The following is a 24,694-nucleotide window of genomic DNA, read 5'->3' as shown; positions in this document are numbered from 1 at the left end:
AGGAAGCCATGAAACCAGGATGTGATCTGAAAAATGAGTGATCCCATTTGTAGTCTCAGGCTTAAGAAACAGGGTCTGGAGAGATAGTACAGGGGTTCAGTTCAGGCTCTTGCCTTGTATGCAGCCAAGTGCAGTTTAATCCCTGGTACCACATAGTTCCCTAACACTACCAGGAGTTATTACTAGTCACGGACTTGGGAACAGTCTTAACCCTCCCCCCAAATAAATACATTTAAATTTAATGAAAAAGTCATAAATGAAAAAAAAAAAAACCAGACTTGAGACCTAACCCAAACATACAGGCTGAGGCCCCCAGCGGACAACTGAGAGAGCAGGGCCCTGGAAGACTAATGAAGCAGACCCAAGTCCTCTCTGAAGGCCTGCTGGGTCACTGGCAGTGACTCCTTGGGCCGTGGGAGCCCGAGGCCCGGCCATCCTGGAAAGGGCCTAGATGCTGTATTTGGAGGCAGCTGCGCGCACCGAATCTGGGCAGTGCATGGTGCGTCACATCCTTTGCAGCCTCCCATTTGCAATTGCTTGCACCCTTAGAAACTCATTCGGAGCCACCAGAATCCTAGCCTGGGTGCATAATTCCTTCCCTTTGTTTTCAGAGCACTGCACGGAGGTACTGGAACATTTTAATTGGAGTGTGCTCTTTCTTTACACACTCTTTCAGAATTCTTTTTTTTTTTTTTGCCTTTTGGGTCAGACCCGGTGATGCACAAGGGTTACTTCTGGCTCATGCACTCAGGAATTATTCCGGGCAGTGCTTGGGGACCATATGGGATGCTGGGAATCGAACCCGGGTTGACCACGTGCAAAGCAAATGCCCTACCTCTGTGCTATCGCTCCAGCCCCCTTAACAAACTTTTTTGATTGCACTGTTTGGCTGTCTCTTGAAAGTTCCTCTCTGTGAAAAAAGACAGTGAGCCTAAAAGGTCTCAGAGGTCAGGACTGAACTTTTCCTGGGAGGGCATAACCCTGCCTCAGCCTGAGAACTATGGCTCCCTAGAAATGTGTGTAGGAGGAGGGCAGGAACACAGGAACAACTCAGCACAGGTGAGATGTGTCTCCAGTGCAGCTCGGCAGCCGCCTCAGAAGCATTGAGCAGGAGCTGAGACTTGTAGTGGTTCCACCACCACAGCACTCGCTCCGCCTGCAACGTGGTGGTAGGCCAGAAGGAGTGAGTGGGGGGGGGGGCACGCTCTCTACTGGGGCTACACCCTCAAAACTTTATGCCTCTCCCACGTCTCCCTCCCCTTCCCACTGACAACATTTTGGGGGACTAGCCAGGAGAAAGAGTCAAGTCAAAATGGTCACAACACTTTGGGGTATACGGAGGCAGGAGCAGTAATGCAGTAGTTAGGGTGATTGCCTTGCACTCTGCTGACCCATATTCCATCCCCAGTCCTGGCAACCCAGTCCTGAGTCTGCCCAGAGTGACCCTGAGGGCAGAGCCAGGAGTTAGCCCTGACCACTGCTGAGTGTGGCCCAAAACCAAAAAGAGGGATTAAAAAAAAAAAAACCCTTTAGGATATATCAATGGTGAGCTTATGGTCACCACAATTGCCCAGAGCTGAGCAGTTATTAGTGAAACTAATCATTAATGGGCTTTATTTTCATGTTTAAGTATTTATACTGTTGTCACACCTTAGCCCGACTTCATACTGGGTTTTTGTTTCGTTTCCTTTTCTGGGTATCAAACCTGAGCATGCAGAGCTTATGCCCCAGTCCTTTCTTCTTCCTCCCTCCCCCTGTTCAAATCTATCAGGCCACTTAGTGATAGGCAGGTGTCAAAGTTTTATTAAAAATCCTGTTGACTAAGGAAAGCCCCCTCAGGTCAATTTAAAGATTCAGTGTTGATAAGAATGAGGAAAAAGAAAAGAAAAGAAAAGAAAGGTGAAGGGGGCAGGGCAGTACTCCTCCATCCCAGCAAGAGTGGGCGCTTGGTTTCCCAGAATGTCTGAACACCTTTAAAGGTCATCCCCAGCCTTAGCTAAGTGTGTTTACCAGAAACAAGGCTTTCTTCTCAGAAGGAGATTATGCACTTCGTAACGTGAGACCTCTTTTGGGATGCTTTTTCTTCTCTGACAGAACTGAGACCATTGATAAACTCTCACCTGCCCCTGGATCTGGGGCTTGGATATCTAAATGTGGTGACATCACAGAAGAACAGAATAAACTGATGTAATTCAATCATGGGGCCCTGGGAAACTAACGCTACCCAGCTATCCAAGGCGATCAGAATAAGCCTACCTGCTACTCTTTTCAAAAAGGCTCTTGAGAACAGAATCCGGCGGTGCAAGCTGGAGCGAAACAACAGGTAGACCCTAAGCCTTGCAAGCGGCTGACCAGGGTTTGATCCCTGGTGTCCGATATACTGAGACTGCCAGAAGCAATCCCTGAGTGCAGAGCCAGGAGTAAGCCCTAAACAATGGTGGGTGTGAACCCAAAACATCAACAACAAAACAAAACAAAACAAAAATCATCTGGCCTTTGCCATCCAACAGCAGGAAATGTAGGAGAATAAAAATGCATGAGGTTGGCCATCTGAAACACTCTCCCAGCATAAAGACCATTATGGTAACTCCACAGCTGAAATTCTCTGGGATTCTCCTTAGCAAAATGCAAAAGTGCATATACACAGGGTGTGTTATTACATGCAAGGATTCACCTCAACCTCATTCCTGCAAGAGCCTCAGGAGGGTTTATGAACTCAAGAGGGTTTCAGAGCCAAGAAAAGTTTTCCTAGGGCTGAAGAGGTAGTATAGAGGGTAAGATGCATGCCTTGCATGTGACCAGCCTGGGAGTTCTATCCCCAGCATCACATAGGGTCTCTTGAGTCCTGCAGGAGTGATCCATGAGCACAGAACAAGGAGTAAGCCCTGAGCACCACCAAGTGTGACTCCAACACCCTCAACCGCCCGCCACCCTGCAAAGGAGAAAACGTCCTAACGACGTCTACGTATTTTTAGCCAAGGGTTGGTCAACTATATCCATGAAGGACTGGAGAGTAGATAGGAAGTTTGTGGGTCACACAGTTAGTGTAACCATCTATGCTGTTGTGGCTAGAAAAAAGTCACAAATATTACATAATTGAATGGATGTCACTGTGACTATACAGCTTCATTAATAAATCCTAACGTGTGAATTCCATATAATTTATTCTCATGTCATGAAGTAGACTTCTTTTAATTTCCCCCCTAACTGCTTAAAACAAAACCAGTTGATTCATCCACCCGTCTTTCAGAATTGAGCAGTAAGCTAGATTGGGCTTCATCTGCAGATCCTACTCTACATCGTGGAACTTCCTCTCCATTACAGTCATGGTGATGGTCACCACTGCTGTTCTGTCCTGAGGATACAGGGAAGGGAGAGGTTCCCAGAGTGTGGGAGGCCAGGTGGGGGCAGCAGGACTCTGATTTTAGGTGAACTCCAAAGGAAGTCTCTCCCAATCTTCCCATTTACTCAGGAAGTTAATTCACATCACCTCTATGTCCTCAACACTTGCTAAACCACCTCTTCAAGAAGGTGAGGGGAGACTCAGGCTGTGAGAGTTCAGCTCCATCCAGGCTGGAGCCTAGCTATTACCTTGAGACACAGCTGCCCTCCCTGTATCGGGTGTGGTGCAAAGACAGTATCCTGTGGTTTTCTTAGGAAAAAGACAGTGTCCTGTGATTTTTTTTTTTTTGGGCCATACTCAAGTGATGCTCTGGCCTTACCCCTGGCTTTGCATTCAGGGATCCTGGTGTTACTTGAGGGACCAAATGGGTGTTGGGGATTGAACTTGGGTCGGCAGCATGCAAGGCAAATGCCTTACCCACTTGGTTCCTGCCCTATAATTTTGTTTGTTTTGTTTTTGAGCCACACCTGGTGATACTCAGAGCTTACTCCTGGCTCTGTACTCAGGAATTACTCCTGGTGGTGCTCAGGGGACCATACGGAATGCCAGAGATTGAACCCAGGTTCTCTGTGTGCAAGGCAAATGCCTCACCTGCTGTACTATTGCTCTGGCATCCCCGTGCCCTGCAATTTTCTTAGGAAGTGGTAGACAAGGACCTGTATCAGCTGTCCAGCCTGCTGAGTATGTCTAGTTTCTGCTTCTTGGGAAGCTTATGTGAGCTATGTTTCTCTTTGACTGTATTTCCATGCCTCCATGCCTTTCTATGCCTCCTTCCTTCTAGCCCTCCCATGGATCCAGGAAGAGGCAGGTGCCTTTCACTTAGTAATGCTCACCAGCTTCTGGGTACAATCTTTGGTCAGGAGCCTGTGGTGGGTAAAAATGGTACACCAGGGTGCTGGAGTGTCTTTCTGCCTCTTGCTTACCCAGACGTAGTATATAAATAAAGCTTTGAATGTGACCTATGTTGGCCTGCTGGTTCTCACCGACTACCTTGATATCTGATTGTTCAACAAGGTGAAGCTGACAACCAGGCAACACATTCCACTCAAACTGAATTATTTTGTTCTTTAGTGCATTATTTTTTGTGGGTATGAGGGGTTTTGAGGCCAAATCCAGTAGTGTTTAGGGACAATCCTGGCTCTGCACTTAGGAATGACGCATGAGGGTGCTGGCGGGGGGGGGGGGGGGGCGGGGAGGGAGGGCATGGGGGTGGCATATGGAGTGTGCAGGAATTGAACCTGAACAAGCAGCATGCAAAGCAAGTGCCTTACCTCCTGCCTCATCTCTTACCCTTCTTATTGTATTATCCTTACCCTAAGTCCTTACCCTCCATAATGTCAAATGGTACCTGGCTTCTCTTACTGATGGAAAACTTCCTCCTTCAGTGCACTCATTTAAGGAGCAAAAAGCAGCCACTGACTTGGAAATATGAAGTTGAGTGCATCTAGTATAAGGTGTCTAGTGGATTTCATGAAACACATTAGCAGAGGTAACTTGAAGCTCTCGGAGAGTGTGTTCATGGGGTTGGGGCTCAGAGTGCCTGCCCTGTTTCACGTTGATAAGCCAGCATCCGTGGAGGGCAGGGAGCACACTTACATCCCGTATTGCTTCATAGAGTGCTTTGAAAGTCGGCTGCTTATCGTCATGGTAGACGCCTCGGTTCCCATGCAGGATAGATACACCCTCACGCTCGGCCTCTTTGCAGTTGCTTCCGTACATGCAGTGATCAGGACGGTAGTTCCACTGGCAGGGGATCACATAGAGACTCTCTGGTGGTGACAAGAGAAAAGACGGGCGGGAATGAGTCAGTGCCCAGTGAGAAAACTGCCACCTGCACGTGACTCAAGGGTAAGGAGAGCCCTGGCATGCCCAGAATAAAAATAACCACTTCTGTCCAATTTCGGAATTAGGAATGGAAGGAGACATGCATTAGAGACAGTGCAGCTTTCATCCCCAAAAGGAGGGCATGGCTGAGAGGGCGAATAAGGGCAGAGACAGATGGGACAGGCCCTTATCTCTAGGCTGAAGAGGCCTGACCAAACTCTTCTTTATTTTTTTTTGTTTTTTGGGTCACACCTGGCGATGCACAGGGGTTATTCCTGGCTCTGCACTCAGGAGTTACTCCTGGCGGTACTCAGGGGACCATATGGGATGCTGGAATTGAACCCGGGTCGGCCGCATGCAAGGCAAATGCCCTACCCGCTGTGCTATCTCTCCAGCCCCCCAAACTCTTCTTTTGATGATGAACTTTCTTTTTCACAGGAGTTGATGGGACAATGCTCAGGGCTTACTCCTGTCTCTGCCACTCAGGGATCACTCCCGCTGGTGCTGGGGGACCATACAGGGTACAAGAGAATTGAACTTTGCCCAGCTGCATGCAAGACAAGTGTGTCACCTGCTGTACTATCTTGCTAGTCCCTGGATGATTAACTTTTTTTTTTTTTTGCTTTTTAGGTCACACCCGGAGATGCACAAGGGGTTACTTCTGGCTCTGCACTCAGCAGTTACTCCTGGCAGTACTTGGAAAACCATATAGGTTGCTGGGGACAGAACCTGGGTCAGCCATGTTCAAGGCAAACGCCCTACCCGCTATACCCTCCAGCCCTCCAATGATTAACTTTTAAAAACCCACATAACATGCTTAGTAGAGTGCTATGGGCACAGTGGCTCAGAGCACTTATAATAAACTCTTCCAAAGTTTTGTGAAATGGACAGACTTGAAAAACAATAGTCAAGATTTATGCAGACACTCATGAAATCAGATACAAACAAACCAAACAAAGGAGAAGAAAAGCCATGAGAGCAACTGGAAAACACCCCAAGAAGAGAAACATAAGAAGTGCAAGTACTAAGGTAACTGCCTCTACACTGCAGGTGCACGGGGGGTGTCTGTAGCTCTGGTCCTGTGGTTTTCCCCAATTACCACTGGAAGGAAGCCGCTCCTGGCATCTGGTGGGTGCAGAGACCAGGCATGCTCTAACCATGCCAGCATGAACAGCATGGTCTCCAAGCACTTCTAACGCAACAATGGAACATTTACCTTAGTCCTATTGATTTAGAAGAGTTCCTCCCGGGCACTAAGATTAAAAGACAACCAATAAGTTCATGACTCCATAAAGGTCTGTTTTCTCCACCGGATGCCTTTAAATGCACTGAATCATGGCACTCTGAAAATGCATCGTTGATTATGGGAGAGGCCCCGCAGGTGAGCACACAGGGCGGATTGAGAATTGTGATTAGAAAAGCAGTTTGATGGAAACCAAGGGCGAACAAAGGACGAACGCATCAGGGCAGGCTGTAGGATGCTCTCAGCACTGTCTCTTGCAGGACCTAGAAACACCAGGTATCTGCTATAAAATTCCTAACTGCTCAGAACAGACTTGATTCTTCTTTTCTGGGGAACTCTGGGTTTCACCGTGATGTTTCTTTTACTTGCATTCAGCTCCACTTGCATACACACACACACACACACACACACACACACACACACACACACACCATAGCTGGGAGAGGTCAGAGCATCATCTGCTCACCCACAGTCACAAGTCTCTGGTTTGAATCTCAACTCCTTGATCAGCTGTGGGAGCTTTCTGCACTTTATTTTATTTATTTTTCCTTTGGGGCCACACCCTGTGATGTTCAGAGGTTACTCCTAGTTCTGCACTCAGCAATTACTCCTGGTGGTGCTTAGGGGGGTTGGCATATGGGATGCCAGGTATCAAACCCAGGTTGGCTGCGAGCAAAGCAAGTGCCCTACCAACTGTACTATTGCTTTAGTACCACTTCCTGCATTTTAATGCAGAAGCAGAGGGTAGATGTGAAGACTGCATGAGCAAAAATATCTAAATATCTTTGGTGCTTTGCTCTGGGCCTGAACCCAGTCCAACCGCTCCTTGGCTTTGACCATCCTTATATTTGCCGGGGCATTTACATTTGCAGTCTCTGCTTAAAACCCTACCGATATTCCTTGTTGAATGAACAGCTGTAGACTCTTACCTCTGCTTTTGTAAATGCATTGATTGACTGAATCGACTGAATTGGCAATTGAAACACAAAACCAAACCAAACCAGAGCCCACACTCAGTAGTGCTCAGTGGACTAAGGGCCAATCCCAGAGATGCTGGGCCCAGGAGTGCAGGCCTGGCCGTTGATCTTCTGCCTGGCAATTGCTCAGGGGCCGTCAGGGCTACAGCTGGTTCCAAGGGCGTGGAGGCATGCAGCTCTGGGACTCAAACTCAGGGCCCTGCACACATGCTCTACCACGTGAGCTTACCGCCCCAATCCTCAACATTCAAAACAAAACAAAATGGGCATTCCTTGAGCATTCTGTGGACACTGTCCAGTTTCTGCCACTAGGAAATTTCTATTGCTGATGAAAGTTTTCCCAAGTGGTTTAGGAACCCATCACCAAAGAAGCTTCTTTCTCTTTGCAGCCTCTTTATAGGACTGTGCCTTGCACGAGTGAAATACAAAGGCTTGGAAACAAAACAGATATGATTTAAAGTTGACTTCTACACATCCACATCATCGCTCTATGAGATTTTAGTGAATCACCATGACAACTGACCTTTGCTTAGAAACAGTAAAGAGAATCTCCAGGTGTGACCCCAAAACAAAAACAAAACAAAAATACATTCTCAGTGGGTCAGAGAAATAGAACAGTTAATAGTACAGCTGCCCAAAGCCAAGCAGGTTCAATCCCTGGTGCCCTCTATGGTTCCCTGAGGACCTCCAGGAATGATCCCTGGGCACAGAGCCAGGAATAAGCTGCAAAATACCCCCCCCCAAAAATTCCCAGACTAATCTCTCTCCTCTCTCTCTCTCAACTTATTTATTTATGCTTTTTGGCCACACCTGGTGGTGTTTTGAGGACCATTTATGCCAGGGATCAAACCTGGGGCTCCTTTGAGCAGGGCATGCATTTTAACCCTCTAAACAATCTTCTTGACTCAGTTCTTAAGATCATTTTTATGTATTATATAAGAAAAGCAAATACATACCGTTGAGGTGAAGGCAAATTAAACTGTTTTAAGATGAAAAAATAGTTTCATCAGCACATTTTAAACACTGGAGAAGTGCAGCCTTAGGGCTGGATAAGAGCTTAGATATTCAGCTACATGATCTGGGAACAGTGCGGTGCAGGGCATAACGGAGGCCATGCAGGAGGTGACAACATTCAGGCAACTCACTTGTCTCCTTCCAATCTGTGGCCAGGACCCTAAGGTGAGTCCCCAAAGCTGGGCCACTGCAGGCAGAGCGCTCAGCAGGTGGAGAGCCGACTTCGCATGCAGAAGCCTGACTAATCTCTGGCTCCACAAGACCCCCCCACCCCCAAAGATCTGGGAATAGCCCTGGAGCACTGCTGGAGTTGGTTCCCAAACCAAAACCAACAAAAAGGTCAGGTGAGGAGGGGTAAGGATGTGACTAGATGGTAGGGCATTTCCCTCAGATGTGTGAGGGCAAGACAAATGCCCTACCTGTTGTCCTATTGCTTTGGCCCTAAATAAAACTTTATTACTCACTCTCTTTTTTTCCTGTGAGGGAAGGCAAAGGACCAGGAAAGTTTGGATAGAATCTCAGACTGATTTTCCTTTCCTACAATTCCACAGCTCCCCGAGAAATCTGGTGATGGGTCACCACATCGGGTAGCAACACTGTGACTTAGGTACAGTTTGAGGACTGTCTTGGGCTGGTGGAATGTGAGGTCTTGGGAATGTAAGGTCTATGCCGCACAGGTACTCAGAGCAGACTCAGAGAGTCCTAAACTTTTCCTGGCACTCCCTTGGGTTACTGGGGGGGGGGGGGGGGAGAGAGAGAGAGAGAGAGAGAGAGAGAGAGAGAGAGAGAGAGAGAGAGAGAGGAGAAGATAAAACAAAACAAGGAGAAGACTCACTTCTTGAGCCCATCACTCTTCTCCCCATTTCACATAACATGAATGTTTTGTTTGTGAGAACAGAAACCTTGTCCATCCTTGTGAAAGATGGCACACAATAGGAGCTCAAAAATGTTGTTCTCACTCCCTGTATATCCTTCCCTTGTGCTTTTCTTTTTTTGTTTTTTCTTTATCCTTTCTTGGGCTGGAGCGATAGCACAGCGGGTAGGCGTTTGCCTTGCAAGTGGCCAACATGGCCGACCGGAGTTCAATTCCTCTGCCCCTCTCGGAGAGCCCAGCAAGCTACCGAGAGTATCTCGCCCACATGGCAGAGCCTGGCAAGCTCCCCATGACGAATTCGATATGCCAAACACAGTAACAACAAAGTCTCCAATGGAGACGTTACTGGGCCCGCTCGAGCAAAACGATGAACAACAGGAGGACAGTGACAGTGACAGTTAGATTTTTCTCTTCTTTTTTTTTCTTGGCAACTTTTGCTTATTACATTTTATTTTACCTCGTGCTTTTCTTTGGGAATGTTCTCTCCCATTTACTTCCCCGTTCACTCTATTCTTTTAATTCCGTTCATTCCACCAACCTACACTTCCACAGCCCAACTCCATTTAAGGCACCCAGTTCTGCTCTGCGAAAGACAATTCTTCTCACACACTCCATCTTCTCTTGAGCTTATGTCAGAGCTCAGGAACTTCCATAACTGCCTCAAACAATGACTTGATGCCAGTATGCCGGAACAGCCCTCGCACCATCTGTGGCATGTCAGCCCACATCCCACGCATAACCGCCAGTGCCTCGGGGAGAGCAGAGTGTATTCCCCTACCCGGCCATCAAGGCAGTGATCCAAGCAGGGTGCGAGCAAGCTACAGGGCAGGCTACTTATGAGGCTCATCCTGAGGCTGGAGCAATAGTGCAGCAGGTAGGGTGCTTGCCTTGCATGTGGCTGACCTGGGTTCCATCCCCAGCATCCCATATGGTCCCTGAGCACCACCAGGAGTGATTCCTAAGTGCAGAGCCAAGGTTAATCCCTGCGCATCATTGGGTGTGGCCCAGAAACAAAAGCAAGAGAGAGAGAGAGAGAGAGAGAGAGAGAGAGAGAGATGATTATTTACTTTGAGTAAAAAAAATAGTTTTAACTGAAAGAAATGTAGAGAAATGTGAGGGGAAAGAAACACAAAGTTCAAGAGAACTTCCTCCAGAGTGCAAAAGGCCCCATATGACTACCCTGCTCTGAATTATGTGTGTGTACACATCATACTCCATGTACATTCCACAGATATATATGTATATATATATATATATACATAGATATATAGATATTCACCATTCTGTGTCTCTCTCTAGGCAGAAATTTACTGTCCTTCTCTGGCTGGAGCCCTTCTTCACCCTCTTTACCTGGTTCGTTTCATTTTCTTCTCTGTCACAGTCACTGTCCTAAAAACTGCCCCTCCAGAAAGAAAAGCCCTGGCAGACCCCTCACGCATGCGCTCTCCCTGGAACATGTTTCCTGCTTGATTGTCTCTATGCCTCTTTTCTTGCCTACTTCCACTCTAGTCTCTCCTGGACATGTACTTTTCTCTTTCTCTCCCCTTTCTAAATAACTTTGTTTCTAAATAACTTTATGTTTCTAAATAACATCTTTCTAAATAACTTTCAATAAAAACTTTTTGCTTCACAAAAAAAAGAGAGAAGAAGGAAGGAAGGAAGGAAGGAAGGAAGGAAGGAAGGAAGGAAGGGTGGAAGGGTGGGAGGAAGGAGGGTGGAGAGAAGGAAGGGTGGGAGGAAGGAGGGTGGAGAGAAGGAAGGGTGGGAGGAAGGAGGGTGGAGGGAAGGAAGGGTGGAGGGAAAGAAGGAAGGAAGCAAGGGTGGAAGGAAGAAAGGAAGAACAGATCTAGACCTAGTTGATCATGTCTGAGGAAGGAAAACTTTCCCTAACTTTGCTCTTTTGGCCTCAACAACCAGCTCAAGGGTAGTCTCCCACCAAGAAAAGTGAGACCATGGGCAGAGAGACAGTGTAATGCACAAGGCGTCTGCCTTGCATGTGGCCCACACGGTGTGATTCCCAGAACCCTACGTGGCCCCCGAGACTGCCAGGAATGATCCTTGAGCACAGAGCCAGGAGTAAGCCCTGAGCACGACTGGGTGTGGAGCCCAGATGAAAACAAAGTGAAGCTATGTTCACGCATAAAACTGTACATAAATGTTCAAAAGGAAAAACCCAGAATAACTACTAAGTGGAAACTACTGGGATGTCTATCAACTGAAGAGAGAATAAATAAAATGCTGGTCCCGGGGGTTGGAGCAATAGCACAGAGGGTAGGACATTTGCCTTGCAGGCGGCCGACCCAGGTTTGATCCCCAGCATCTTATATGGTCCCCTGAGCACCACCAGGAGTAATTCCTGAGTGCAGAGCCAGGAGTAACCCCTGTGCAATGCCGGGTGTGACCCCAAAAGCAAATAAATAAATAAATAAATAAATAAAAATTAAAAATAAACAGGAATATTCACAGAAAAAAACTTTTTAAAGGCGGTCTACCGATCCAAGTGAATTAATTCACCCTTGGGCTAGGAGTCAAGTCAGAAGCTAAGGAAGGCCAATATCCCATCTGTCCTCTCCCTTCATTTCCATACCTCCCTCTCTCAAGGAATTGGACCATGTGCAACCAAAGAACTAGCCTGAGAAATGGAATCAGAATCACAGGAGAGAAGCAAAAACAAAAGACACCAGAAGGCCTCAGAGGGACTGAGAAATCAGCTTTAGTGCTTAGCAGCTTCCCAGAGAGAGAATTCCTCGGAGACCTGGAGTGATTCAAGTGCTCATGCCATGCCTCCTTAGCTGGAGTTTTTTTCCCTGCAACTAAAGCACATTAACCAAATCCCAGTTTTCTATGTAGAATTCTCTACTGGCCATGAGTAGATACATTCTTTGTTGTGAAACTGCTCTTGACTCAACCACACCTGTCAAGATGTCAGCTCCAGCCTTCTATCCCTTGAAGAAACTGCATTGCCTCCCCTTCACAGAAAATTAAGTGAAGCACATGGGGGTGGGGCTGAGCTACCTGCAAGCCCCGCCCCCATGGGCTTCAGCCCCGCCCCCATGGACTTAGCCATCTCCACCTGAGCAGGTCTATAACCCAACATTGAAATTCCATAGCCACGGGCACGGGGTACATAACTTTATATTTACTAGTATATAAACTTATATTTAGTTTATCTAAAATCAAGAGTTTTGAAGCCAACTTTTAGCTACTCATTCATTCTGTTTGGGGGGAAGTGGTGCACACACCAGGTGATACTTGGGCTCTACACTTAGGAATTACTCCTGGCAGTGCTCAGGGGACCATATGGGATGCCAAGGATGAGGCTCAAAACCCTGGATGGCCACGTGCAAGGCAAGTGCTCTACCCATTATACTACTGCTCTGGCCCCTAGCTGCTCATCCTTAAACACACTTTTAAAAGCAGCATTAATGACCATTGAGAACGTTGCAGATATGAGCTGAGGTTTTATGTGTCTTGGCTGATCCACTGAATTCAAAAGAGCTGTAATGGTGGGGTGTGCGCCCAACTCTCCTTTCAGAGAAGAAAGTAGCAAATCTCTAGGCTTTTTTGTTCATTTTTGGGCCACACCTGGGGTTGCTCAGGGCTTACTCCTGGTGGGCTTGGGGAACATAAGAGATGCAGGGAATAGAACCCAGGTTGGCTATGCACAAGGCAAATACCCACTATATTATCTCTCTGGCCCTTTTGGGGTTTTTTTAAGTTTAGTGTTTTTTTTTTTTTAAAAAATAGTTTGTTCTTGTTGACATAAGGGACTAACAATATTAACAACAGCAAAAAGCTTACAATATGATGGCTGTCACTGGACTTTCATGCAAAGCTCCCATGTTTATTAAAAGTTCTGGATGAAGTATGAAATAGGGAGATCACATGTAGGTCATACAAAGGACAATCCCTGGGTTACCTAACACTCACTAAGCTGAAGCTATAATACTTGCATACTTGTTTGCTACTGCAACTTGACTCCATGGTAACTTTGTTTCATATTTTCAAACCCAGTGATCTAAGAGAGAGCAGAGGGAATAAAGTGGGCTGGTTTTCAGCCCCTGTAATGACAAGGAGCATGTGTTCATCTTCCTGACTGCTCATGACTGTCTCCCAATATTATCAACTCCCACATCCTCAGATCATCTGCAACTGGATCAGAGGGGTCCTGGGCACTCAACCGTGCATATCTTTCGAATTCCTTGGTTTGGGAATACGGCTTGGGAAGAACGTTTCAGCCACAGAATAGAGTGAAAACATCAACACTTAAAGGAGAGAACGCCTTCACTAAGTTTCCCAGAATCCAGTTCAGAACTTTCCTGCCCCTCAAATACAGGATTATACAGATCCTTACTCTGGAACACATTAGCTATGCAGCAAACGATATCTACCTTCTTTCACCTGATACCTCTATCTGTGAAATGGATGTTATGAGGATGGAGAAAAAAACCAAGCTTAGGAGAGCGCTTGGCACTTGGTACATCAGATATTTCAGCAATGACTCTATAGCTCCACACTCCTGACCTGGCTCAGGCTGAAACCAACCGGTCTCTCTGCTGGAACTGGGGTGGAGTTATTCCTTCTGTGTGGCTGCACCTGGAATGAACCCTTGGTCTGTGGCTTTGGGGCTAAGGAACAGAGAGTGAGGATCCTTTCAAAGACAGGAAAGACAGCCTCGGTGAGAGAAGGGCATGTGAGACTCTTCCTGGTGCCTCTTTCCTGCTGCAGACCCCCAGCTGAAGCTGCCAGCCTTCTCTCTGCTGCCTGGATTTCGATGTGAAGCCTGCTTTGCTTGTTTTGGGGCCTTACTCAGCAGCTCTAGGGGGCTCTTCCTGGTTCGGTGCTCAGGGGCGGTTCCTGATGGGGCAAGGGACCATGAGGTGGTAGATTGAACCTATAGCTCTGCATGCAAAGCAAAAGCTCCAGCCCAAAGAGCTACAGCTCCCGTCCCTACCAATGTGCTTATTATTATTAAAAGTATCTTCTACACTTGACAAACTCCAGGATAATTTATTTGTATGAAAATATGCTAAGTAATATACCTACATCTGGAAAATAATGAAATCTGCTTTTAGAAGAAAAGGCAACTTGAAACTAACTGTTACTGTTACAATGGAATCTAGTAAAACATGCCATTAGTGAGAGGCTAACATGCCTTCCAGTTCATGACTTTATACTAAGAATCCTTTCCAGAAACTCCATTATCAATTTACTTTTTATATTTTTTAGGATTTGATCATCCACACCCCTACCCAGGATTTGTGTTTTTTTTTGATGGGGGGGGGGCACACCTGGCAGTGTTAAGGGGTTACTTCTGGCTCTGTACTCAGGAATCACTCCTGGTGGGGTTCAGAGGACCATGTGGGATACTGGGACCAAATCTGGGTTTGTCTCATGCCAGATGAGCATCCTACCCTCAATATTACCATTCTGGTCCTTTGAGTCAGTTTTTGTTATTATTAGCTTTTAATTTCAGAGTCTTGTTTATAGAAGAAATAATAGGTGACTAGGGAACTGGCTCAGAGGGATGAAATGCATGGTTTGCATACGGAAGTCTGAGGCTTAATCCTTGGTACAGCATGGTCCCCAGAGCACCACTGGGAATGACCCCTAGCAAGGAACCAGGAGTAGCCCCTGAACACTGCTGAGTGTAGACACTTGGACCAAGGTGATGCAATGCTAGGTCTTTTGGGGTCACACTAGCCATGCTCAGGAGTTACTCCTGGCTCTCAGGAATCACTCCTGGCAGTGCTCGGGGGACCATATGGAATGCCGGGGATACCCGGGGTCGGCCATCTGCAAGGCAAATACCCTACCCACTATACTATCACTCTAGCGCCAATGCTCAGCCTTAACAAGGAGGAAAACCTTGCCCTTTACAGTAACATGGGGAGGTCATGGGGCGATGCTGTTAAATGAAATGACTCAGAAGGAGAAAGACCAACCTGGTCTGTTTTCTCTTATGGGTGGAATATTTAAAAAACAAAAAACAAAAAACAAACACCAATGAACAAACAACACAGAAACAAACCCTTAGAATCTGTCAGTAGAATGGTAGATGGCAGCAGGGAAGGTGAGGGGTCTGAGACATGGAGAAGGCAGGTTGGGAGGTAGATAATGGGAACGGGACATCTGCTCTGGGTGTGATGTGACAGGGACAGTTGCTGAGGTGAAACCTGAAATTGAAATCTATCCAGCGTCAAGACTAACAGGACCTCTGTTTGTTTGGGTTTGGGGCCCCATCTGGTCGTATGCAGGGTTTACTCCTGGCTCTGCACTCAGGGATCACTCTCATGGGGCTCTGGGGACCATATGGGGTGCTGGGGATTAAACCCAGGTTGCTGCGTGCAAAGCAAGAGCCCTACCTATTGAACTAACTTTCTTTCTTTCTTTCTTTCTTTCTTTCTTTCTTTCTTTCTTGAAAAAGCAAGGTAATTTTTTAATTGAAACTTATTTAGAAAGATATGAGGGGAGAGGAAGAAGTGTTTGAGAACACGGGCTTCTTTAGAGTAGCAAGTGAGATATGTGTTCAAGGGAGAACACGGGCCTGAAGAGCAAGCTCATCTGCTGTCCTTTTGCTCTGGTCCCATCCTACTCACTTTGACTGTCCTTCTTAGAAGAATATTGTGATTAAATTAAAAAGACACAAAAAACACGGAATCCCGGGAAGTTGGAGGGACTTGTCGGCAGAAGCACCTACACTGCGAGTCTGAGGCTGGAAATTGGATCCTGGTGCTGCCCACGTGCATGTAGGTCTTCAACCCCAGTGATGCTGCCCCCTGGATGGAGCAATGCCTGGTGCCCAGCCAGGGTGTGTGACGGCACCTGGGCCAGGAGAACAGCCCCATCAAGCACTGTGCATCTCAACAGGAGCCAAGGGAAGGGAACAGAGAAGACAAACAAGCAAATCAAGAACTAAACAGAGTTAAGGGAGACCTCAAGAGGCGGGGGAAAGGGGACATGTACCTGCCCTGATGAAGTCCTGACTCCTGAAAGCTGTACCCACCACCCCTCCCCTCACCCCCACACACACTGCAGCCATGCCAAGGACTCAACTCCACCACTCCACTAATATTCTCTGCAGAGATGCCAAACTGCCAATAATTTCAGGTACCCAGCACCCAGGTTGAAAATTCTGGTGTCTCCTCGGAGTCAGGTGGCCAGTTCCCCCACCCCCTCCCTCCCATACTTCCAGAAGCCTGGGCAGCCGTGCCCACCTCCCATATCCACCGCCAGGTCAGTTCATTCAGACCACAGATCCAGAAGTCTCTGAACCGCACAGCTGTATGGGGCTGCAACACCTCCTAATTCTTCAATACTGAAGTTCTAGTCGGAGCACAACATTTAGGTGGGAAAGTAACATCAAAGCAACTAAACTCAACAAACAAAAACAATCACAGCCCATGTGCTGCTTGTGCCCACGTGGCCGAGCACATGTGTCGCCTGCATCTCCCCTCTTGAGATGTGTACTTTCATGCTTTCCTGCCTAATGCTGGATGTGTGTAGGGGCTCTCTCCGCTTTTGGAGAAGCTGGGTTCTCTCTTGAGCATGTTGCTCTCACTTTCTCTCCCTCCTTCCCCTTCCTAAAAACCTCCAAATAAAATCTGTTTTTACTTCAAAAACAAAAAACAAACACACGAAACCAATCACAAAGAAGGCTCAACTAGCAACAAGCAGCTGAACAAACTCTTAGACAAGGACTTAACAACCCCGTGATCAGATACATAACGATTTTCACATTAAAAAAAGTTGATGTTTTTCATCAATCATCAGGGAGATGCAGATCAAAACCACAATCAGATACCATCTCACACCTCAGAGACTGGCCCACATCCACAAGAACAAAAGCAACGGGTGCTGGCGCGGACGTGGCGAGAAAGGGACCCTCCTTCACTTTGGTGGGAATATCGACTGGTTCAGCCCTTCTGGATAACAGTATGGACGATTCTCAAAAAATTAGAAATTGAGCTCCCATTTGACCCAGCAATACCACTCCTGGGAATATATCCCAGAGAGGCAAAAAAGTGTAGTCAAAGTGACATCTGCATTTGTTTGTTCATTGCAGAACTCTTTACAATAGCCAGAAACTGGAAGAAACCTGAATGCCCAAGAACAGATGACTGGTTAAAGAAACTTTGGTACATCTACACAATGGAGTACTATGTAGCTCTTGGAAAAGATGAAGTCATGAAATTTACATACAAGTGGTACAATATGGAAAGTATCATGCTAAGCGAAATGAGTCAGAAAGAGAGGGATAGACATAGAAAGATTGCATTCACCTGGGGGATATAAAGTAACAAAGTATGAGATTAATACCCAAGAATAGCTGAGATCAGCACCAGGAGGATTACTCCATAACTTAGAGGCCAGCCGGGAATCCTAGAGGAAAGGGCTGTTCAGATAGAGAAGGGAGCACCAAATAAAGGATGTTTGGAGGATCCTCCCAGGAGGGGAGATGCATGTCGAAAGTAGACTATGGACTGAACATGTTTGCCACTCAATGCCTCTTTTGCAGACCACAACACCCAAAAGGAGAGAGAGAACACAGGGGATTGCCCTGCCACAGAGACAGGGGGGATGGGGGGATGGGGGTGGGAGGGATATTATCCATGGTGGTGGAAAATGGGCACTGGTGGAGGGATGGGTATCTGATCATTGTATAATCGAAACCCAAGCACAAAAAATTGTAAATCTACAACTGTACCTCATGGTGTTTCACTAATAAAAAAAAAATGAAAAGAGCCAAGAAATAAAAAATACAGATCCAAAAAAATAAAAGTTGATGTTTTTATACTTATTGAATAATGGAGCTCTGTTATCTAATCAATTTCAACTCTGGAACTGTATCAACAGTAGTGGCTTTTGCCTACATTAATATAAATTTTGTCTACAAAATATAATTAATATAAATTAATATAAATACAAAAAACTAAAAGGAGTCCAGTGTTGGAGGTTTCAACATTTGGCTTTTTGTGTCGGCGATTCAGGCCCCCCCCTCTGAAAGGCCCCTGGGCGGGTGTCACCCGGCCTGGCAGGAACACAGGCCCAATTCAAGTCAGTGAATGACTGGCCAGGCTGGAATGTGCTCTGGGGGGCCGTGGGCGCCCTAACCCACCCTAATCAGCATTCTCACATGAGATCCTACCTGGATTGAAATAAAATATGATATTTAATAAGTCCTGGTCTCCCCACGTGATGGTGTTCTTATATTTTTGGTACAGAGGATACAACATGTCCTCCCAAGCCAGGCGTTCTGGAATCAGGCTGTTCTGGAAAAGAGAAAAGCATCAGAATGGCTGAGGCCAAATCAGCACATCCACACATGTGGAAGAGCCACTGGGAGCCTGAACCACGCCTCCCTCTCCCCTCCCCTCCCCCTGGCCCCAGCCCCCAGCCACCCCTTGCTCCCTGCCCAGAATGAAACAACTGAACTAGGGTCCTTCTGGCCTCAAGGCCTTGGACACAGGAAGATGAGTGGGGGAAGTTAGCGCTGGTCAGGTGCATACGGATGCAGAGGGGATGAAACTGAGGCCTACGGTTTATACTCAGAAGGCTGTTCTCAGGGCTAACTCCCAGTAGTGCTTGGGGATAGGATTAAGGTTGGCCACACTCAAGACAAGTGCCTAAGCCCCTGTATTAATTCTCTGGTCCCAAGCCTGCATTTTTAAACAAGAAAATATAAAATACTTCCTTACCTTGAATCGGGCACTTCTTATCCGCGTTAGATTCATGAGCATGACTCCTGAGTTAATTCCTGCAGAACCATAGAAAGGATGGCGTGCAAAGCGGCTGTACCAGCCAATCTTGGAGATTTCATGCTCAGGGACCATGGCCGCAAGCTGGGTAGAATTAAATTGTCTCAGAAGCTTCCAGATGTCATCGACAGGTCTCAGAAAGAGAACGTCAGTGTCCACATAGAGAAGGGAGTCCACGTCTTTTAAGATCACCTTTGTGTGAATAAGAGAGAAAACAGAAACAGACCTATGAGAAAATACATTCCCATGTTTGTACTGGCGTTTTGTGACGACAAGCTCAGACATACTCCACTGAGTTCTCCATTATTTAAAGTTGATGCACACGGGCATGATCTATGTATGCATCACCATGATTTCAGTCTGTAATAATTTTTTATGATTATTATGCATTTTTTATGGACTCTGTGCCAGGTTGTTTTCACGTGGGGCACCCCAGAGAAGGCGGGAGAGACTCCTCCCTGCCCCAAGGGCCCCAGCCCTGGCAGCCAACCTCCACTACCCAACGGCCACCATGCTCCATGCTGCCTTCTGGATACTCGACCCAAGCCTCACACAGGAGTAAAGTCCCACGGAACCCAGGTAATGTGGAACTTTGTGACCTTGGACTCTGGACTCAACAGGACCCAGGAGCAGAGATCCTCTGCCTGTTTCCCCCAGTCTCTAGTGACCCAGGGCTCACACCCATAAGCCACTCCCTGCAGGCGCCAGATAATCTCCTCATCCACCACCCTCCAGAACTCACGGCTGCTCCTCCCAGACAGGAGTATAAAATGAGGCCCCCGTAACCATGCCATTGGACAATATGCCAGGCTGTTTTCGCTCAGGCACCCTAGAGGGGAGTGGGCGAGAGCCCTCCTTGCCCCAAGGGACCCAGCCCCGGCAGCCGACATCCACTACCCAACTGCAGCCATGCTCCAGGCCACTTTTCGGATACATCATAAGACACTTCATACCCATTTTGCATAATTACCACACCATGTTTGATGGAGTTCAGATAGTAGGCAACAAATCAAAGAGAGAAATATATATATATATATATATATATATACACACACACACACACACACACACCTCTCGGAGCGCCTGGCAAGCTACCAAGAGTATCCCGCCTTCACAGGCGGAGCCTGGCAAGCTCCCCATGGCGTATTCGATATGCCAAAAACAGTAACTCTAACAGGTCTCATTCCTCTGACCCTGAAAGAGCCTCCAATCATTAAGAAAGACAAGTAAGGAGAGCTGCTACAATCTCAGGGCTGGGATGAATAGAGATGTGACTGGCGCCGGCTCGAGTAAATCGACAATCAATGGGATGACAGTGATACGGTGATGGATTTTTTAGGGGTAGCTATACCTGGCTCTGGTAGAGAGCTACTCCAAGCTCTGTGCTCAAGGCTCACTCTCAGCCATGCTCAGGGGATGATGTGATGCTAGGGATCACACTCAGGCCTCCTACATTTGAGCTCTCTCTCTGGCCCCCTTGAATAATTTTATTTTAGTTTTTTGGAGGGGGCACACATGGCAGTGTTTAGAGGTTATTTCTTGCTTTGCATTCAGGTTTCAGTCCTATTGGTCTTGGGGAACCATATGAGATACCGGGAATAGAACCCAGGTTGGCCACGTGCAAGGTAAGCCTGCCCCCACCTTAAATTTTATCCATTTATTTATTTTTTAAGGAGTTTATTATTGAATCACTGTGAGATAGATCTTTACAAACACAGTGTTTCAACACCCATCCCTCCACCTGTACATTTTCCAACACCATTGTACCAGCTTCCCTCCCATCACTTCCCCCCTCCCCACCCAGCCTGCCTCTATCAGGAAATTTTCTTCTCTCTCTCTCTCTCTCTCTCTCTCTCTCTCTCTCTCTCTCTCTCTCTCTCTCTCTCTCTCTCCCTTTTAGGCACTGTGGTTTGCAGTACAGATACTGAAAGGTTATCCGGTATATCCTCTTACCTATTTCTAACACTCAGTACTTGTCCAGTGTGATCATCTCCAGCTATTATTACCTCCTTGAATTTTAAAACTAACTTGACTAGCTATAGGATTTTTCTCTTTTTAAAAGTTTACTAGAATAATAGATTTTGCAAACCAATACAAATTAAATTATGATGCTGATCTGGCAACCTTTTCATAGTAGACCATCTTGATATACTTCTTAGCAACTTGAAGATCCTAATTTCATATTTAGGGTAAATTTGTTTTTCCTCTGAGCGATAGCACAGCGGTAGGGCGTTTGCCTTGCACGCAGCCAACATGGCCCACCCGAGTTCGATTCCTCCGCCCCTCTCGGAGAGCCTGGCAAGCTACTGAAAGTATTTTGCCCGCATGGCAGAGCCTGGCAAGCTCCCCGTGACGTATTCGATATGCCAAACACAGTAACAACAAAGTCTCCAATGGAGACGTTACTGGGCCCGCTCGAGCAAATTGATGATCAACGGGAGGGCCTTCCATTTATTTATATATTTTGGTCCTGGGGACACACCCTGTGGTGCTGGTTGTTACTCCTGGATCTGTGCTCAGGGGACCATGTTGTTCCAGGACTTCAGCATGCAAAATACGTACTCCAGGTTTGAGCCATCTGCCTGACTCTCTTTTTTCTAGGTGAGGGATTGACCAGGGCCTCACAACATGCAAGGTATATCCTCTACCTCTGAGCCACATCTCTGGCTATCAGGTCAATTATTTAAAATCACAAGGGGGCTGGAGTGATAGTACAGAGTGATAACACAGTGAGTAGGGCATGTGCTTTTCATGCAGCCAACCTGAATTGGTACCACTGAGTCACATCTCTGGCCTATCAGATCAATTATTTGAAATGAATACACAAGAGGCTGGGCTGGTACAGTACAGCGAATAGGATGTTTACTTCACATACAGCCGACCTGGGTTTGATCCCAGCACCCCATATGATCCCCCGAGCACTGCCACGAGTGTTCCCTGAGCACAAAGCCAGGAGTAAGCCCTCACCACCACCAGGTGTGCCCCCAAGCTAAATAGTAAGTAAGTAAGGTAAGTAAAGGCCCTCCCGTTGATCGTCGATTTGCTCGAGCGGGCCCAGTAACGTCTCCATCATGAGACTTGTTGTTACTGTGTCTGGCATATCGAATACGTCACGGGGAGCTTGCCAGGCTCTGCCGTGAGGGCGAGATGCTCTCGGTAGCTTGCCGGGCTCTCCGAGAGGGGCGGAGGAATCGAACTCGGGTCGGCCATGTTGGCTGTGTGCAAGGCAAACGCCCTACCGCTGTGTTATCGCTTCAGCCCTAAATAAATACATGCAAATAAAATAAATATGCAAACTTAAATGTTCTATCATTCTATCCTTACTTTTTTCTCCTTTGCCCCCGAGAGCTGTAAATCTCACGACTGTTCTATTTTATTGCACTAAGATTCTATTCTGTTCTTTTATTTTGGCACCTCCAAGCAGTTCTTGGGGGCCCACTTTGTCAGGGACCAAACTCCCATCTTCCCCTTGCAACAGAAGCCTTTCAACTCATTATCTGAAAAAACACCCGAGAAAACCCACTCTTCCTATTACACTGTTTCTCTGAAGGTGATTCTGCAGCAATTACTGCCCAGTTAATTTGAAGAGGATCATTGTTGGGCATGCTATAATGAGAAGAGGAGTATTTATGGAAAGAATATAAAATCAGCCATTCTAATTCCCTTTCGAAAATGATCAGTACTAGAAATAAGGGCTTCCCCCCTCACCCCCCCTTTCCCCGCCTTTAGAGAAGAGAAAAGGGCAACCCAGAATAGCTATTTGTACAGAGCTGAGGGTTGAGCTGGGTGTACTTGCGCCTCTCCCTGCACCCGGGCTTCTACCTGCAGTGCCCCCTGCTGGCCATCTGTGGCTGAGCGCCTGAAGCCAATAGCCGCCACCGGGGTCTCTCTCATCTGTTCATCTTCAAGTCCCTTTGACTCCCACCTGGTTGTGACTTAGCCACTAAACCTGAAGGCTGAAAGTTTGGGGTCCCAAAGTCAAACAACTTGGAACTAAACTCACTTCTACTACCAATTATGTGGTCCTGGACTAGCGGCTCAGCCCTCGGAAGTCTATTTCCTCACTTTAAAACTGGAGGCCAGAGAGTAGTAGGGCACTTGCCTTGCATGTGGCCGACCCATATTGGATCCCTGGTATTCCATATGGTCCCCTGAGCAGTGCCAAGGGTGCAGAGTGCAGAGCCAGGAGTATGCCCTGAGCATTCTGAGCAACCCAGCGTTCGGGGAAGCATGTGGGATTATGGGGTACTGGGGATCGAACCCTGGTCAGCTGCATGCAAAGCAAACGCCCTGTTCGCTGTATTATCACTCCAGTCTCTTGTGTATTAATCTTAGATAACTGATCTGATAGGCCGGAGATGTAGCCCAGGGGTAGGGTTTATATCTTGGATGTGTGAGGCTCCAGGTGGTCCCATATAAATATAGAGCCAGGGAGATGGCTCAAAGGACTGGAGCACATGTTTTGTGTCGCTGAGGGTGGCCCTAAAACAAGACAAAACTGCATCTGATAACTCACTTGAGTGTCATCAGGACATCTCTCACCTCAGTGACTTCGTTTACTAAAATCGCAGGTGCGCACAGAGTTCTAACTTTAGACTCAGTGGGGACAAATGTGGTCGTTGCAAATGTATTTATACCAACAAATAGGATTTTAATGATTAAGCTAGTTATAGACAACTGACAGAAGAGGAACACTGGAGTTTTTCCATGCTCATTATAGATTTGTCTTTTTTTTTAGGCGGGGGGTCATACTCAGCAGTGCTTAGGACTTGCTCCTGGCCTTGTGCTCAGGGATCACTTCTTGTAGTGCTCAGGGGACCATATGGGATGCCAGGATTTGAACCTGGGTCAGTCGTGTGCAAGGCAAGTGCCCTAGCCACTGTATTATCACTTCAGCCTCTATTTGGGGGATGTAGGGGTGGGAGGGTCACTCCTCACTCTGTGCTCAGGGGTCACTTCTGGAGGCACTCATGGGGCCACATGTGATTCCTAAGAGCCCAAGACCAGTGTCCTGCAAGAAAAGCACCTTATCTTTGGCACTATCTCCTCAGCCCCTAAATTTACCTATTTTCCCCTTTGTCCAAGTAGGTTTTAACTCCGTGCATATGGAAGTTGTATTATTAGGTGCAGCCTCATTTGTCATTAGTCTTAATGTTATTACAAAACATCCAGAGGGCTTTAAAAGAGCACAAAGCTTTCATCCTCCAAAACCCTTAAGACTTCACTGCCCTTTCACTCATCACCTATGCACTGTCTCATAGGAGTTTCGGGACATGCTGTTGGCGCCTCTTTCATCTCCCAGCACAACTAAAAGATTCTGACTTCAGGCGCTTAATGCCTTATTAAGATTTCGTTGCTGTTCAAAATAGGAGACTAACAACCAAGAGTGGCCGAGATTAGTACCAGGAATTTTGCTCCATGGCTTGGAGGCCAGCCACACATGCTAGGGGAAAAGGGAGCTCAGATAGAGAAGGGAGCACCAAATAAAGGGTGTTGGGAGGATCCTCCCAGGATGGGAGATGCATGCTGAAAGTAGACTATAGACCAAACATGATTGCCACTCAATGCCTCTTTTGCAAAGCACAGCACCCAAAAGGAGAG

The 24,694-nt window shown here is 47.0% G+C and overlaps 1 protein-coding gene across 1 annotated transcript in view; it reads right to left on the bottom strand.

The window, feature by feature from the left end:
* GXYLT2 (glucoside xylosyltransferase 2) overlaps nucleotides 1-24,694 on the bottom strand; it is an 81,856-nt gene that overhangs the window by 1,811 nt on the left and 55,351 nt on the right. Inside the window, exons 4-6 of the mRNA XM_056136957.1 lie at nucleotides 19,034-19,285; nucleotides 18,484-18,607; nucleotides 5,000-5,172 (exon numbers count right to left, since the gene is read on the bottom strand). Coding sequence (XP_055992932.1) covers nucleotides 5,000-5,172; nucleotides 18,484-18,607; nucleotides 19,034-19,285 — 549 coding nt within the window. The remainder of the gene's footprint in view (nucleotides 1-4,999; nucleotides 5,173-18,483; nucleotides 18,608-19,033; nucleotides 19,286-24,694) is intronic.

This window comes from Sorex fumeus, unplaced genomic scaffold, assembly GCF_029834395.1.
Source record: "Sorex fumeus unplaced genomic scaffold, SorFum_2.1 ptg000122l, whole genome shotgun sequence".
In the NCBI taxonomy this organism is placed as follows: Eukaryota; Metazoa; Chordata; class Mammalia; order Eulipotyphla; family Soricidae; genus Sorex; species Sorex fumeus.
This window is presented reverse-complemented; position numbering and strand designations above follow the sequence as displayed.